The 16,663-nt window shown below is 45.5% G+C and overlaps 2 protein-coding genes and 1 pseudogene across 3 annotated transcripts in view; 2 read left to right on the top strand and 1 right to left on the bottom strand.

Annotated features, from left to right (window-relative positions):
- Positions 1–1,420, top strand: part of LOC147454897 (uncharacterized) — a 172,050-nt pseudogene extending 170,630 nt beyond the window's left edge.
- LOC147454898 (Calcium-binding EF-hand family protein) overlaps positions 1–16,663 on the top strand; it is a 117,244-nt gene that overhangs the window by 27,655 nt on the left and 72,926 nt on the right. The gene's annotated exons all lie outside the window — the stretch shown is intronic.
- LOC147454899 (uncharacterized) lies at positions 6,652–8,633 on the bottom strand. Its single transcript, XM_086517449.1, has one exon. It carries the CDS (start codon positions 8,631–8,633, stop codon positions 6,774–6,776), a length of 1,860 nt encoding a protein of 619 aa, XP_086373575.1. The 3' UTR covers positions 6,652–6,773.

A 16,663-nucleotide genomic window follows, 5' to 3' on the forward strand; every position in this document is an offset into this window, starting at 1 on the left:
AAGACCTAGCATTTTCAAGCTACCAAGACAGCAAGCGTTTTTCCCAAGTGCAGATCAGTCCCAGCGTTTCGCCACTTGCAGATCAGCCTGGCGTTTGCAGTTCTCCTAGCGTTTTTTGCAGCAGAGACAGGTTCAGCCCTAGCGTTTTTGGACCAGCATTTCAGTCGAGCGTTTTGCAGATTCTCTGCAACACCCCCATTTTCTGCATCAGCGTTTTCAGTTTTCAGCATGTAGACTCCGCACCGCAAGTCCCAAACCTCGCAGATCTCACCTTCCCGCAGCAGACCCTCGCCGCACGGTCAGATTCAGCCCGAAAAACGCAGATTTCAGCATCTGCGTTTTCAGCGCGTCATCGTCGTCATCGACATAGAGTCAGAATTCAGCAGATACAAGATGCACCGTTTGTCGCAATTTGGTGACGTGGCTGCACATGACACACACACTTGCCTGGTTGGTTGTTGCAGATTGCCGAAAACGCTGATGTGGCATGTATGTACGGATTGGCCCGAAATATCCGGCGCGGGCTGTTGACACGTGGGAGCAGCTGTACGGACACAATCCAGGGCTGAGTCTTACGCAAAAAGCATTGGCAGTTTTTAGGCTCCGCCAAGGGCTGGAAAAACTTACGCTAAGGCTGCTTTTATTCCACGCAATTCAGCAAGAGGGCTTTTTGAGAATTGCTTTATTTTGTTAAAGCATAACAGAAAGAGAGAGAAAGAGCCTATTTTGCTTTATTTTTCAAGCTTTTGATTTTCAGCTTTTGGGACAGCTTTTGAAGCTTTTGGGGCTTTGCTTTTAGCATCCCTTTGTAAACTTTAAATACGTGGGCAGGGCCGCATAACTGAGAGCATCTGGACGCAGAGTCAGAGTGTGAGCGCCTGCCCGCACTCTTGTACTTTGAACACAGATGAATACATAGAGAAATACCGAGAGGGGCACCAGTTTTTTGGGCCAATATCTCTAGGCACGGAACTCCGTCGGGCCAGTCTCGAATCAAATTGTGAACTTTGAACTATTTTGAAGCGATCTTTTGTGGTGTCGCGGTAGATTCTCGACTTGGAGTGTCCAAGTCTGTTACACCGTTCGGGGCACTCATCTTGAGCAAAGTTCAACATTCACATCCGCTGCACCTTACATTGGTATCAGAGCTTTGGCTGTGTTCTGTATCAAGGTATACACAGAAGACTTGCGCAACAGGGGTACTTTGAGTCGTCAGGATACGTCAGGTGAAGAGTCCCTCCATGCTCATCAAGCATCCATCAAGAATCAAAGCAGCGGCCAGTCATCGGGCAGCCGCGGGGGCACAATGCTAAGTGTCCCCCTTCAACATTCACCTTCAATCGGCCCCCAGTTGGATCGGCCCTCAGATATGCAGTTTCTCATCAGTCAGGCTCGTCAGGAGTTGACCAGCACCTTGTGAAGAGGTAAGCGGACCCGGAGTCAAACGTGACTATCATCCATTGAGCTTCAACCTGGTATTGGTATGGCTTGGCAGAGCGGCCCAAGGTAAGGGACCGACTCATTCAGATACAGCCTTCGTTGTCAACAAGGATGGCGAGGTGACTTTAGCATTGGCACTTCAAGCCTGGTGGCACAGGCTCAGAGTCACAGTGGCAGTGGCTCATCTTCAGAATGTAGCATATGCACATAGACCCTTGTGGTAGGGTCACGGGCAGCGTGACAGGCTGTCCCTCGTTCAGAACATGCAAACCCACATCATCGAGATTAAGGGTACAAGAAATGAAGAATGTACAGGGAGTGTGATCATTGACACGAATATCGACGGCAAGTGTAGGTTGTCTACAAGGGCTTCGAACCCGAATAGCAAACAAGCTTGGACGGAATCTCCAGCTCAAGAACTCACAGGTAGGAAAGAAAAGCAAAGCAGTTCAATAGCCTAGGCCTGGGAACCTCGGTCATCATAACAGTGGAGCTAAGTGAAGCTCACCAGAATCTCCTGGGCAAGCCCCCATGAGGGGGCGTTAGGAATACTCCACCTTCATGCGGCTGGGGTGGGAACCAAAGGACTGGAAAGAGACCACTTCAGAGGAAGTAGGAACAGGTACAAGGATGCTACCACAAATGTATCAATCATCAAAGGACACAACAAAGCCGCGAGCTATAAAGCACCCGGGATGGGACGGGGTCGCTCATCCTTCTAAGTATCTCCTGGTGTGTTGGGCGCAGTTCAGAGACGCGGTGACTTGACGTAAGACAACATTCAGCAGCTAGCTGCCAGCCAGCGTTTATCCTAAGATGATCAAGGCCTGCTTCGACGCAGTCAGAGCAAAGGAGTACAGCCAAGGCTTCTTCATCGTGCGGGGACAACGAGATGTCACCCCAGCATGTAGTCCAGTGGGACTCTCTCGAGGTGAGGCTAGACAGCCCCCTCCATTCAGCATCATCAGCAGCAGCGAGGTAGTTGCCAAGGAAGGCTCTCCTCAGCATTGGCAAAGACAAGCCGGCAGGGAAAGGCCGCGCTAGATCAGCGTGAGGTCGAGAGTACCTCTTGAGGAGAACTCAATCGGCAGGTGAAGGCAAGATGTCCGGATCCTAGTCCCTATCTTCAGCGGGTGAGCCAAGCAAGGCAACAATCCCCAAACTCAATTGAGACGCAAGCAGCAACCAACCGACAAATCATCAAAAGCAGAACCGAGTGCCTGTGGAATATCAGGCTACAGCTAGAGCCTCAAAGCAGCGAGTGAACTTAAAAAGCAGGACTGAGTGCTTGCTGAACATCAGGCTACACTAGAGCCTCAACATTTCAAAGAGACAGGATCTTCACAAGCAGGGCCATGTGCCTGCAGACCATCAGGCTATGTAAGGGCCAGTTAGCACCAGCAAAGCCGAGGACCCGATTTCGACTCGGGTGGACTGTGCCCCTTCTTTTCCATACATCGAAGCTGGGGACGACGGACAATGGGACATAGTCCCGACCTTGATTTTCTCCTCACCTCACCGTTCTAGGTACTACGGACGCGTGCGGGGGTTTGAGAGTGCCCGGTCGCTTTCGTTGCCTATTGCGGGGGCCTGTTGCTTCTGTTGCCTATTCCTGATGGACCTTTTCAAGATATTTCCATGGATTTTGTGACTAACCTTCCACCTAGTTTGCATTCAAGGAACACTCAACGTTTGACAATTGTTGATCAATTCAACAAGTTTTGCATGTTAATTCCTTGTAAGGCCACAGTCACCGCACAAGATGTAGCACGGTTGTTCATCAAACATTGGTACCCTCTCTGTGGTTTGCCAAAATCGATCGTTTCAGATAGGGATGTTAAGTTCACGTCCAATTTTTGGTGCGCACTCTTTGAAAATTTTGGCACTAAGTTGAATTTTTCATCGGCTTTTCATCCACATTCAGATGGTCAGACAGAGATTTACAATCAGTTGGCTTTTGATGTTTTAAAATCATATGTGCATGATCAGTAGTCTCATTGGGAGCTCTATCTCCCATTGGTTCAGGCTATTTTGAATGTGACTTTTTCCTCTGCCATTGGTCGAACTCTGTATGAGGCAGCTTTTGGCCGTCTGTCCAGTCACTTTTGACTCGCTCGGTATTTGACTGCTGCCAATGGTGAACTCAGTCGTTGGATGAGATTTTTGAGAGTGTGAAGCTTCGGCTAAGCAAGGCTCAGGAGTCTTACTCACGGCAGGCTAATAAGCATCGTCAGGATGTTTCGATCAAGGAAGGGGATTGGGTGTGTTTAAGAATCATGAAGCAACGTCTTAAGCAAGTTGGAAAGAACTATCCAAAGTTGTCTTTTCGAATGTATGGTCCATTTCCTGTCATTAAAAAGATAAATGAGGTTTCAATGAAATTGCAATTGCCTAACTCATGGTCAATGCACAACGTTTTCCATGTTTCTTGGTCGAAAGTGTTTTAGGGAACACCTCCAAAGTACATTTCAGAAGAAGAAGAACCGGAGATCATCGATGAAGCTGAAGTCATGGCGCCGGAGCAAGTGTTGTTGCATCGGTTTCGCCACGGTTCAAAGAAGCAAGTGAGACAGTACTTTTTTAAGTTTAAGGATCGAGGAACCCACGAAGCAGTGTGGGTTGATGAAGAGTTTTTCAAAGATCATCCCTAAATGTTGGCAGTCTACAAGGAAGCCATGCAAATCGGTACCAGTACTTCACTTTAAAAAGGAGGGGATGTTACGTGCACATCTAACCCTATGTGCATGTGGACAAGCTACTTCATGACAAGGGTTCAGTCAGTGTAGCTTAGGAAGTGTTCTGGAACTTTTGTGAGTTTGTTTGCAGACCGTGCATGTCCAGACACTTAAAGTAGATGCATATCCTCTGGTTGCACACATCATGATCATCAGCATTACCATCGGATTCCATTGGGAGCATTTTACAGTGCAGAAAACCTATTTTCCCTATTTTAGCCATTTTTCACTTATTATTAATAAGTGATTTTGTTGGGAAACTGGGTAGGGCAATATGACTAAGCCAGTATATAAGAAAAGCTAGCGCTAGGGATTTCTGGCAGAAGAGGCTGCAGACCACAATGGAAGTGCATCTTCTTAGCAAGACCAACATGAAGACCTAGCGTTTTCAAGCTACCAAGATAGCCAACGTTTTTCCCAAGTGCAGATCAGCCCGAGCGTTTTGCCACTTCCAGATCAGCCTGGCGTTTGCAGTTCTCCTAGCGTTTTCTATAGCAGAGACAGATTCAGCCCTAGCGTTTTGGACCAGCATTTCAGTCTAGCGTTTTGCAGATTCCCGACGACACCCCCATTTTCTGCATCAGCGTTTTCAGTTTTTAGCGTGTACACTTTGCACCGCAAGTCCCAAACCTCGCAGATCTCACCTTCCCGCAGCAAATCCTCGCCGCACGGTCAGATTCAGCCCGGAAAACGCAGATTTCAGCATCTGCGTTTTCGTCGCGTCGTCGTCATCGACATAGAGTCAGAATTCAGCAGATACAAGATTTGCAGATTTCGGCCATTAGTGTTTTCAGATTTCAGCCCGCCCTCATGGTCACCAAGTCCATTGCATTGCAGAGATTTGTGAAATCAATAGTAGACCGCTCTCGCCCTAGAGAGTGGGGCCTTCGGAGGAGGGTTTGACAACATTCTGGTGTCGTATTCTTCTCTCTCTATCTCTTAGTCTCAGCACCTTCATTCACAGTGTTTGCCACTTTTTTGTGATCATTTGCACTCTCTCACTAAAGGAACGGAAGGCTCTCCCTCCCTACCTTGAGCACCATTCGGGGCACTCATCTTGAACAAAGTTCAACATTCACATCTGCTGCACCTTACAAAGGGTCAATGAATAAGATCTCAAGTCGCCGAAGAGACCTGTGGTAAGAGGCAATTAACACAAAGGGGTTTGCTGCTGTCCGCCAAGAAAACGCAGGTATGAGGGGCTGAAAATCGCTGTAAAACAGCGTGCTCGTAGTTGCCGGATTGGTATTGGAACGTCTAGACGTCCTGCAAGGATTCCCGGTGTCGAGGGCCTTGCAAAGGGCTGAAAACAGAGAAAAAACAGCAAGTAGATATTGTCCAAAAATGCCAATTACTTGCAGATACCTCACCAAAGTGTAGATCTACTGGTTCCAGGTGATGGAAGAGGGTCTAGGAAAGTGTAGGCCGCTCCCAAATGATGCAAAGGCTCAGTATTTGCAGAAAACGCAGCATCTAGGCAAAAACGCTAATCTCCCTAAAAATGCAAATCTGTCCAAAAAATGCTAGGCAGATCTGGTGCGGAGGGGGGGCGATTTTGTTGCAAGGAGGGGGTGCCAAGGGGAGGAGTTGCAAGGAGATGCCTTCGAAGCCAAAAAACGCTGATTTTCTCCAAAAACGTTAGAGGCTGAAAACGCCAGAGGAACTGCACTTCCCTGTGATGAAAATATGCAAAATGCCTAGCGGTAACCTTTAGATGCCCAAACACTCATGCTCCCCAATACCGGCGATTGATACCATGTGAGAATGAGCAGCGGAGAGGGAGAGAGCCCAGGCGTGCCAGAAACGTTGGAGGAAGAGAGATAAGCCCGATTCAGACCCCCCGAAGATTCCATACGTGGAATACCATACGGCACTAAAATATTAGTGTATATATATATATATATATCTCATAACAAATAGCAATTAAAATTAAAACACTAGACTCTAGAGAGTAGCCCAAAGCCACATAATGCATTAAAACATCATAGAAACTTGAAAATGTAGAATCTAGCTAAATCAAGGAGTCGGGAGCCGAGAAACAGATCAAGATCTCTGATCAATAGATACATCAAATGATCAATGAATCATGATCATACTAGATGGCAAAATATGGAGCCTCCAAAACCAACAAGACTGTGTACTGAGTACTCCAAAATTCAAATGACAAAACATAAATAGAGCCTAGAGGGTGGAGTCCAGCCGCTCGATGCTAAATAGTGAATCCAAAACATAAGTAGACTGTAGAGCTAAGAGGAGTCAGGACCGAGGCTAGAGCAAAATGCAATGAGCTCTAACTCTCATCAAAGGCCACCTCCTCATCATCACCCTCATCATCCTCATCCTCATCCTCATCCTCATCCCAAGCCTCATCCTCAGCAACGGAGCATGAAGTCCCAATATCACTCATGCTAATCGGAAGAGACTCCATAACATTAGCAGTGCTCTCTGTGCAATAGCCTCCTGAATCTCCTGCAACTCAAGCAAGCGCTCCTCATCCTTCTCTTTGTTAAGCATCTCCAATGTCACCTCCATTCTCTCATAGCCGCGCTCTTTGATCTTGCATAAGAGCCTCAAGTTGGTGTGTATGTAGACAAGCTTCTAGGTATGAGCAGGAAGTAACCTATTTCTTCTCTTGGTGTGAATGAGAGAGAAGGTGCTCCAATTTCTCTCACATGGAGAGGCACATGTCCCTTGAGAAAGCACCTTAAGTGCAAGAGTCTGCAATGTGGGCGTGCAAGCCCCAAAAGTCTCCCACCATTTTACACCCTCTTGCATTCTCTTTGGATCCTTTGCAATAGGATGAGCAAATGACTTTCTTTCAGTGAGGAAAGTGTCCAACTCATCAATGAGGGTACCCTGCATGGTCAAATCACCCTTGGTATACCTGTCCAAAAATGTCATCCACCCGTCATGAACCTCACTATCATTGAATTTCCCTCTTCCTCGCCATATAGGATGCAACAAGTATCCCACAGCATGCAATGGTGTGTGCATCATATTCCATCTATCAACGCATAGGTCCTTGATCTCTTGCATCCTTGCCGCATCAATACCTTGCATGTTTTGAATTTGCTCAACCATGCGATCCGTAAGCTCATACACAAGCCCCATGGTGGCTCCTTCCCTATCAGCCAAACGAAGTATCTTCAAGATGGGAGCACAAATCTTCAAAATCAACTTGGCCTCTTGCCAAAAGGATGCATTAAACACAATGTCCGAGACCACTATGGCCTTTGCAGTCCTGGATGCCTTCATTTTCACAAATTTTGCATCAATCATAAGCCTACGCACACCTTGCATACATCTCTCATCCACAAGACTAGCCAACATGATGAAGTAGTAGGCAAATCGAGTGGCCGATGGCTTCAACAGTTCCTTCTTGCTAAGCATTCGAAACAATGCCAAGACAGTGGACTTCCTTGTGACAAATGTGACAACCTTTGTTGCATCTTCAAGAATTTTTGCAATCCAAGGGAGCTTCCCAATATCCTCAAACAAGAGGTCCAAGCAATGGCATGCACACCTCGTGAAAAAAATGTGTTTCCATTTCTCTTCCACCATTTGCCCGGCCCCAACACAATTAGTTGCATTGTCCATGCATACCTGCACAACATTGGAGGGTCCTACCCCAATAATCACATCCTTAAGCTGCTTGAAAATAAATTCTGATGTCTTTGTCTCCCCAGATGTGTCCACAGATTTCAAAAACACAGAACCATGTATAGAGCATGCAAGAAAGTTAATGATAGACCTGCGTCTAGTGTCAGACCATCCATCACATACAATTGTGCATCCATGTTTTTTCCATTTCTCGCGCACACCCATGATCTCATGACCAATGCATTTGACCTTATCATTTAACTCTGTGGTGCGCAAAGCATTGTATGTGGGAGGCACATACGATGGACCAACTTGTCCAATTGCCTTGACCATTTCCAAAAAGAAAGGACTCCGCACTTTCCATTCAGGAATTTCCTCTGCATAAAAAAACCTGCGCAAGGCTTGATTTGCTTGCTTGCGTGCTTGCAAGCTAAATGCACTTGCCAAGGGCCCTTGTGCAACCTTCCTCTTCTTGCTCGAGGACCCCACATTTGATTTGGAAGCCGAAGTCCCAGTGGCACTTACATGAGCACTCCCTGATGCATGTGTACTCATTGAGCCTGAGGCAGAGGCATTAGCTCCCAAATCATCCACCATGGCATCTACAAATGCATTTGTGTCCTTCCCATCATTCTGTACATCTACATGCAATCTTGTGACCACCTCTTTGACGTCCTCTGGCACCATTCCACATGGGCCTACACCATAGCCAAAGAGGGACAATAAATGTGCACGAATACGGGAGGGACCGCCGTCCCAAGTATGCCCACAATACTTGCATTTACATGTAAATTGCCCTTTCTTTTGACGCTTCAATTGTTCTACATACTGCCATTCGGGACGCTTCACTCGGCCCATATGGATTCTGCAAACTTGCAAGGTGCACACTGCAAAGTTGCAAACCTTGACAAAGTGGAGGCCTCACGAGTAACGGACGGCGTAGGTGAAGAATTAGCCACGCGTGGGAGAGTGTGTGGACATTGGGTAGGGCTCCCGGCTCACGGTCTGGAGTCCTCTCGGCTCTCAAGCTTTGATGGGGGCTCTCTGTGCAGAAACCGGATGGCTGCAGGTTTTTAACAATTCGCGCAGAGGCGTTTTGGGCCACATTTGACAAATCGGGGGCTTTTTTGCCAGCGCGTCAAAAATGCCTTGCTTGCGTCCGAAAAGCTGAACCATGCGGCAACCATGCGCGCACGGGTGAGGAAGCCCGATTGGGCAATCGGACGCGCCTGGAAAAAACTATGCTTGTGGTCATTGTCTAGGAGCGGTCTTAATGCAAGAAGGCCATGTGATTGCCTATGAAAGCCGATTATTTTCAAGGCCAGAATTGACAACACAGATTTATGAGAAAGAGCTACTGGCAGTGATCCATGCTCTTACTCAGTGGCGACATTACCTACTCGGAGCCGATTTCACGGTCTTTATTGATCATCATAGTTTACGCTACTTCTTGTCACAGAAGCAGCTTTCGGAAAAGCAGATGCGATGGGCTAACATCTTGTCACAGTTTCATTTCCAAATTGTCCATGTTCAAGGCCAGAAAAACTTGGTGGCAGATGCATTGTCTCGGAAGCCCCTAGTCTTGGCTATTTCCGCGATTCATCATAGAAGCTTCGAGGATATTGTTGATCAGTATGCCACCGATCCGGATTTTTTTGATGTATTCACTCGAATACAGAATGGGGAGGTAGTAGCGGGATATTCCATATGAGACGGCTACTTGATGAAGAAAACGATTTTGTGTGTCACACAGCCGCTGAGGGAAAAGGTTTTGACTGAGTGCCATTGTCCACCTTTTACGGGTCACCGTGGCATCGACACCACCTTGAAAGGTTGGTGCGTTACTTCTTTTTGCCGTGACTCAAGAAGGATGTGGACGACTTTGTTCGCAGTTGTTTAGTATGCCAGAAAGTCAAGTTTGACAGGCATAAGGCACAGGGATTACTACAGTCTTTACCCATTCCCACCCGCCCCTAGTGTCACAAATTGATGACGTGGCTGCCCAGTGCACACACACACCTTGTGGCGGGCTGAAATGCTGACCTGGCTGGTAGCAACAGTGCTAATGTGGCACTGTACTCCCGGAAATGGCGGCACAGCCTGAGGACAAGCCACGTGCCAGTGTACGGACTGTACGGAAAAGCAGGCCCAGTTTTTCGGCGGATTTTTTTGATTGCTTTTGCTACGCAATGGGCTGCTTTAGCGTGGGAATTTTCTACGCAATTGATGAGAGAGAGTGCTTTTTATTCTACGTAAGTTTGGAAAGAGAAAGAGCTTCAATTTTTAAGATGCTTTTAAAAAATTGAAAGCCTATTTTTGGGGCAACTTTTTATGGCAGCTTTTGGGGGCTCTGCTTTTGGCATCCTTTGTACCCTTTAAATAAGCTGGGAGGGGCCTCATAACTGAGAGCATCTGGACACAGAGTCTGAGTGTGAGCGCCTACCCCCACTCTTGTACTTTGAACTCAGATTAATACAAAAAGAAATAGCGAAAGGGGCGCCAGTCTTTGGGGCCAATATCTCTAGGCACGGAACTCCGCCGGGACACTGTCGAATAAATTGTGAACTGTGAATTGTTTTGAAGTGGTTATTTGGTGCTGTCATGGTAGATTCTTGACTTGGAGTGTCCAAGTCTGTTTTACAGTGGTCATTTGAAGTATATTGTGATGCTTGTGGTCGTAGTCTAGGTGCGGTCTTAATGCAAGAAGGCCATGTCATTGCTTACGAGAGTTGATCGTTCTCAAGGCCGGAATTAACAGCACATATTTATGAGAAAGAGCTTTTGGCGGTTATCCATGCTCTTACTTAGTGGCGGCATTACCTACTCGGAGCGGATTTTATTGTCTTTACAGACCATCAGAGTTTACGCTATTTCTTGTCACAGAAGCAGCTATCGGAAAACCTGATGGGGTGGGCGAACATCTTGTCATAGTTTCAATTCCAGATTGTCCATGTTCAGGGACATAAGAATTTGGTGGCAGATGCTTTGTCTCGGAAGCCGTTGCTTCTGGCTATTTTCGCGATACATCATAGGAGCTTCGAGGATATGGTCAACCAACATGCCACATATCCGGATTTTGCAAATGTTTTCACACGGACACTAGATGGGAGATAATAGCGGGATATTCCATTCGGGATGGCTACTTGATGAGGAAAACCATGTTGTGCGTTACACAACCGTTGAGGAAAAAGGTTATGACTGAATGCCACTGTCCGCCTTTTACGGGTCATCGCGGCATTGCTACCACCATGACAGGGGTAGAGAGATACTTCTTTTGGCCAAGAGTCAAGAAGGATGTGGACGAGTTTGTGTGCAGTTGCTTGGTATGCCAGAAGGTCAAGTTTGACAGTCATAAAGCACAGGGATTGTTACAGCCTTTGCCCATACCCACCCGCCCTTGGGAATGGATTTCATTTTTGATCTCTCGAGAACACGAGTGGTCACGATGGTATCTGGATTGTCATTGAAAGATTTACCAAACATGCTCATTTCATTCCAGTGAAGAAAACAGTCAAGCCGGATCACTTAGCGAGATTATTTGTGGCCCAGATTTTTCAGATTACATGGCATGCCCGAGACGATTGTCTCCGACAGGGACCCCAGATTTACGAGTTTGTTTTGGAATGATGAGCGTGCAGCAGTGTGTGCAAGTGATAGAGCACGAGGAGAAGTGCAGGACTTGAGGCTTGGAGAGGTGGTGCTAGCATGCTGAGATGGGGGCGCTACAGATCGAAGTAGGAGAGAGAGAGAGAGAGCGCTCGATTTCATGAGGGGAATAAGTGAGTGAGCAAATTGGGCTCACACTCCCTTTATTAAAGTATAGGACCATTTTTAAGTTAGTGGCCAAGTTCACAAAGATTAGTAACCTTTAAAAATGTACAGAAAAGGGGTCATTTGGGCCTTTAACCCAACAACCTCCCACTTAAAGGCATAAATGACGCCTTTAAGCTGCATGACTCCTACCATCTGTATGCATAGCTGATGTTGTGCTTTGAGTAAGCACTTAGTGAGAGCATCTGCTGGATTTTGTGATGTATGGACCTTAACCAATGTGATAAGGCCATCCTCAAGCACTTCTCGAATAAAGTGATACCGCACATCAATATGCTTTGTGCGTGCATGAAACATGGCATTCTTTGCTAGACATATGGCACTCTGGCTATCACAACCAAGCATAGGTGCCTTGTCAGGCAAACTAAACTCGCTGCATAGACGTGCTAACCAAATGGCTTCTTTGGAAGCCTCAGTGGCTGAAATATATTCAGCCTTTGTCGTAGACAATGCAACGATCTTTTGCAATCTAGAACACCATGAAACAACACCTCCTGCAAGAGTAAACACATAGCCACTTGTGGATTTCCGTGTATCCAATCACCACCCATGTTACAGTCACAAAATCCCTTCAACTCCAATGGTCCTTTAGCATAGCAGAGGCATTTTTTTTTAGTCCCTTTCAAGTACCTCATAATGGACTTCACTGCATCCCAATGCAACCTGCTTGGATTAGCCATAAACTGGCTCACAACTCCCACTGCATGGGCTATGTCTGGCCTAGTAGCAACCATAGCATACATAAGTGAACCACAAGCTGAAGCGTAAGGCACACTTTGCATGTCATTGGCTTCTTCCTTTGACTTGGGGCAATCATCCTTGGAGATTTTGACATATGGCTGTTATGGCACGCCAAGAGGCTTTGCTTCAGCCATGTCAAATCTGTCCAGCACCTTTTCAATGTAATTTTCTTGCGACAAATACAATATGCGCTATTCCCTTTGCCTTCTAACTTGCACTCCCAATATATGTTCAGCTGCCCCAAGGTCTTTCATTGAAAATGCAGATTTCAGCTGCCCTTTAAGAGCATCAACAGTGCTTCTTTTCTTTGCAGCTATCAACATATCATCCACATAGAGCACAAGAATGATAGGGCTGCCATCCTCATCACGTTTGGTATACAAACAATGGTCTGCATGGCTTCTTTTGTAACCATGTTTGAGCATGAAGCGGTCAAACTTCTTGTACCATTGTCTACATGATTGTTTCAGCCCATACAAGCTTCTATTGAGCATATATACCAAATGTTCCTTGCCAGGAATAACAAAACCCTCGGGTTGCTTCATGTAAAGCTCTTCCTCCACATCACCATGCAAGAAAGCGGTATGTACATCCATTTGGTCCATTTCCAAATCAAGGGCAACCACTATGGTAAACAATACACGCAAAGTGATCATCTTCACAACGGGAGAGAACACTTCCTGAAAGTCTATGCCCTTGGTTTGAACATATCCCTTTGCAACTAGCCTTGCCTTATACTTGGGTTTTGCATCAATTGTTTTGATTTTATACACCCATTTGTTAGGAACAACCTTCCTTCCTTTGGGCAATTCCACCAAATCCCAAGTATGATTAGCATGCAAAGCTTTAATCTCTTCCTGCATAGCAAGCTCCCACTTGTCGCTGTGCTCACATGTCTTTGCCTCTTTATACGTAAGAGGCTCTCCCTCATCTGTCAACGTAATGTAATGCAAAGAGGGATTATATCTACTCACAGTCCGTCTTGGACGTGTAGATCGCCTCACCCAATGATCCACATTATCCGGTAATTGGTCTGCATCAGGTGGCATGATAAAATCATCAACAATGGGCTGTTGTACATCATTTGCAACATTGTTTCGTGGCTGCAAATGCCCTTCAGGAGCCTCAATTTGCTGCCCAACATCTTCTGGCTCAAACACCACTAGATCATCTACATTTTCAGCCATATGTGGGGTATCCTGAGGGTCAAGAATAGGCCTAACAGGTGGTTGGTCATGTTGAAATTTGACCCTTTTATGGTCATGCTTTGAGGCACAATTGTTTTGAAGCAGCCTTGCTTCATTAAAAACAACATCCCAGCTGCGAATAACCTTTTTGAGCTGAGGTAACCAAATCCTGTAACCCATTTCGCCTTCTTCACTATATCCCATGAAAAGGCCTTTAATGGACTTGGCATCTAGTTTGCTCCTCAACTCAGGTCTAACATGCACAAAAGCTTCGCAACCAAAAATATGTAAGTGATCATATGAAGCAGGCTTGCCAGACCAAACCTCTTCAGGGATGTCACCTGTCAAAGACATGTGAGGGGATCAATTGCATATATGCACTGTAGTTTTCAAAGCTTCTTCCCAAAATCCATGAGAGAGATTAGCTGTGGACAGCAGGCATCTCACCCTCTCACAAAGTGTCCTATTGAATCTTTCAGCCACACCATTAGAAGAGGGACTGTATGGCATTGTAAGCTCCCTCTTAATGCCCAAATTTTCACAAAATTTGTTAAATTCAGCACTTGTGAACTCCCTCCGATTGTCCGTACGCAAGCATTTCAGCTCTCTACCTGTTTGGGTGGTCACAAATGCATGAAATTTCTTAAACGCAGCAAAGGCTTCATCCTTAGATTTAAGCAAATAAACCCAAATTTTCCTAGAATGATCATCAAGAAAGGAGACAAATAGCATGCACCTCCCATAGACTTAGTAGGCATGCTACATATATCAGAATGTACAAGATCAAGTACACAAGATTTGCGAGAGACACCGGAGTAATAAGAACGCTTTACTTGCTTGCCATATTGACATTCATTACAAAAGTCAAGCTTTGTGCCCTTAGCATCAAGCTTGTTCAAAGTACAAAGCTTAGAAAGGCCCTTTTGGCTCATATGGCCAAGCCTCTTGTGCCATAACTCCATGTGAGAGTTAATTTCAGCCAATGCAATAAACTTGCCCAACACGGCCTTTCCATGCATGCAGTAAAGTGTCCCTTTCTTTGTGCCCTTTACAATCAGCCTTGAGCCTTTAGTCATTTTCCATGATCCTCTCTCAAACAAGATGCTGTAACCATGCATATCCATCTGACCAACAAAAAGCAGACTCTTCTTGATTCACGGCACATATCTAACATTATGCAAGACAAGCTCATTTGTGCCATCTATGGAGAGATACACAGTGCCAATACCCTCAATGGAACATGCATGATTGTTTCCAAGGTATACATGGCCATGTTTGCCTGCATCAAAAGTAGAGAAACACTCCTTGATAGGAGTCACATGAAATGAAGCACCGGAATCAACTATCCAAGTCTGGGATAATGCATCATTGACAGTCAACAAAGCATCAATAGGATCACTCTTGGTGATCTGCATGTCCTGTGAATGAACATTAAGAGAGGCATCAAAGTCATAAGCATCATCATCTGACAAAGTGGCACACAAGATGTCCTCTACATCTGACAGCTCCTCAATCACAACACTAGAAGCCACATTAGCCTTCTCTTTGTCCTTTGAGCTATCTTGTGCATCTGGCTTGGCTTCCTTCTTTTCTTTCTTTTTGTCTCCACCATTTTTTTTCTGTTCTAACTCGGCTTAGTAGTACCTGCAATCGGGTTTCTTGTGACCTTTCCTGCCACACTGATAGCAAGTCACATCACCCTTGCCTTTGTTGGCATTTCCCCTTTCCTTACTCTTACTCTTACTTCTTTGTGCATAGACATTCTTCTTCTCTGTCTTGCCTCTAACCATGTTGGTAGAGATGCCTCCCTCTCCACCTTCTTTCCTCTTGATTTCCTCAGTCAAGATAGAACCCCTAACACCATCAAAGGTCAAATTGGGGTTATTCGACAACGAAACCACCAATGTTTCCTATGAATCAGGTAAGGTCATAAGCAAGAAGATAGCTTTCAGCTTATCATCAAAAGGAGGCAAACCTGAATCCTGTAACAGCGACAAAGTACCTGTAAACAACGACAAGTGCTCTGCAGCGCTCTTGGACTCATCTAGCTGCATGCCAACAAGTTTTTGCATCAAATGCACTTGGGTTGACAGGCGTTGTATTCTCATACATCGCCTTTAACTTCTCCCACACATCAAAAGCATTTGTGAGACCTTTCAAATCAATGATTGTCTCATCGGTCATGGCCATTTTAATGTATGTAATTGCCTTCCTGTTCAGGCTAACCCATGCTTCGTCCGACATATTCTGTGGCTTTACCTGTTCAAGTGCCCCTTCACAATCCTTAAGAAATAGGATTCCCTGGATCTTGTCTTTCCAAAGGTCGAAACTTGTTCCATCGAACCTCCTAATCTCGAAGAGATTCTTCACATCCAAAGAAGATGAGGCCATAGTTGCACGAATAAGAGGGCTTATACGCTGAATTTTTGGGCAAAATGCATCAAAACCGGAGTATAATCTCACAAAAGTGTGCACTACAGCTCCAAATGGTCCAAATGGTCACAGGAGCAATTTGGGGCAAAATTGGTCGATTTAGGCACAAAAAACAATTTCTGAAATTTATGCGCAGGAAATTTAAGCGAGTGAATTTGTGCTCAAAAACAACAATTCGAGTTGTTTTTAGCCTCACAGAACATACATAAGGCTAATGCACAGCCTTATGAACAAAAGCCCCAATTTGTAGCATCAAATTGCAAAAAATGAGCCACAAATGGTCATACATAGCCAAAACTTGTCAAATGTGCATAAATTGCATCGGTTTGCACTTTCTTCAATGTAGATGCATCAAAAATACACTTGTAAAAACCTGCGTAAATCTGAAATTTGCTGAAAACACCTGTTTTAGGACTTGTTTTTCGGCAATTTCTTTGTTTTCGGGTAGCGGGGACCTAGTAAAGATGTTCCCACACCTTAATACATGATTTGCAAAACCTGTATTTTGTTGTCATAACCTGTAATTTGCTGATTTTTACCTAATTTCAGCCCGTGTTAGGTCAATTTGACTAGCCGGAAGCCCTCTAGTGTCCGGGAACAAGTCCTTTGGTGATAAAATTCCAAAATCTCGCGTGAAAGTTTACCTCCTTGGCTGAAAATCAGCGTTTGCAGGTTTGGAAGCAAACCCTAATTTGG

The sequence above is a fragment of the Adiantum capillus-veneris genome, chromosome 7 (genome assembly GCF_014529385.1).
Source record: "Adiantum capillus-veneris isolate H3 chromosome 7, ASM1452938v2, whole genome shotgun sequence".
NCBI lineage: Eukaryota > Viridiplantae > Streptophyta > Polypodiopsida > Polypodiales > Pteridaceae > Adiantum > Adiantum capillus-veneris.

Excerpts from the sequence above, each read along its gene's own strand:
- LOC147454899 (XM_086517449.1), bottom strand. The coding sequence starts at position 8,633 with ATGGGCCGAGTGAAGCGTCCCGAATGGCAGTATGTAGAACAATTGAAG.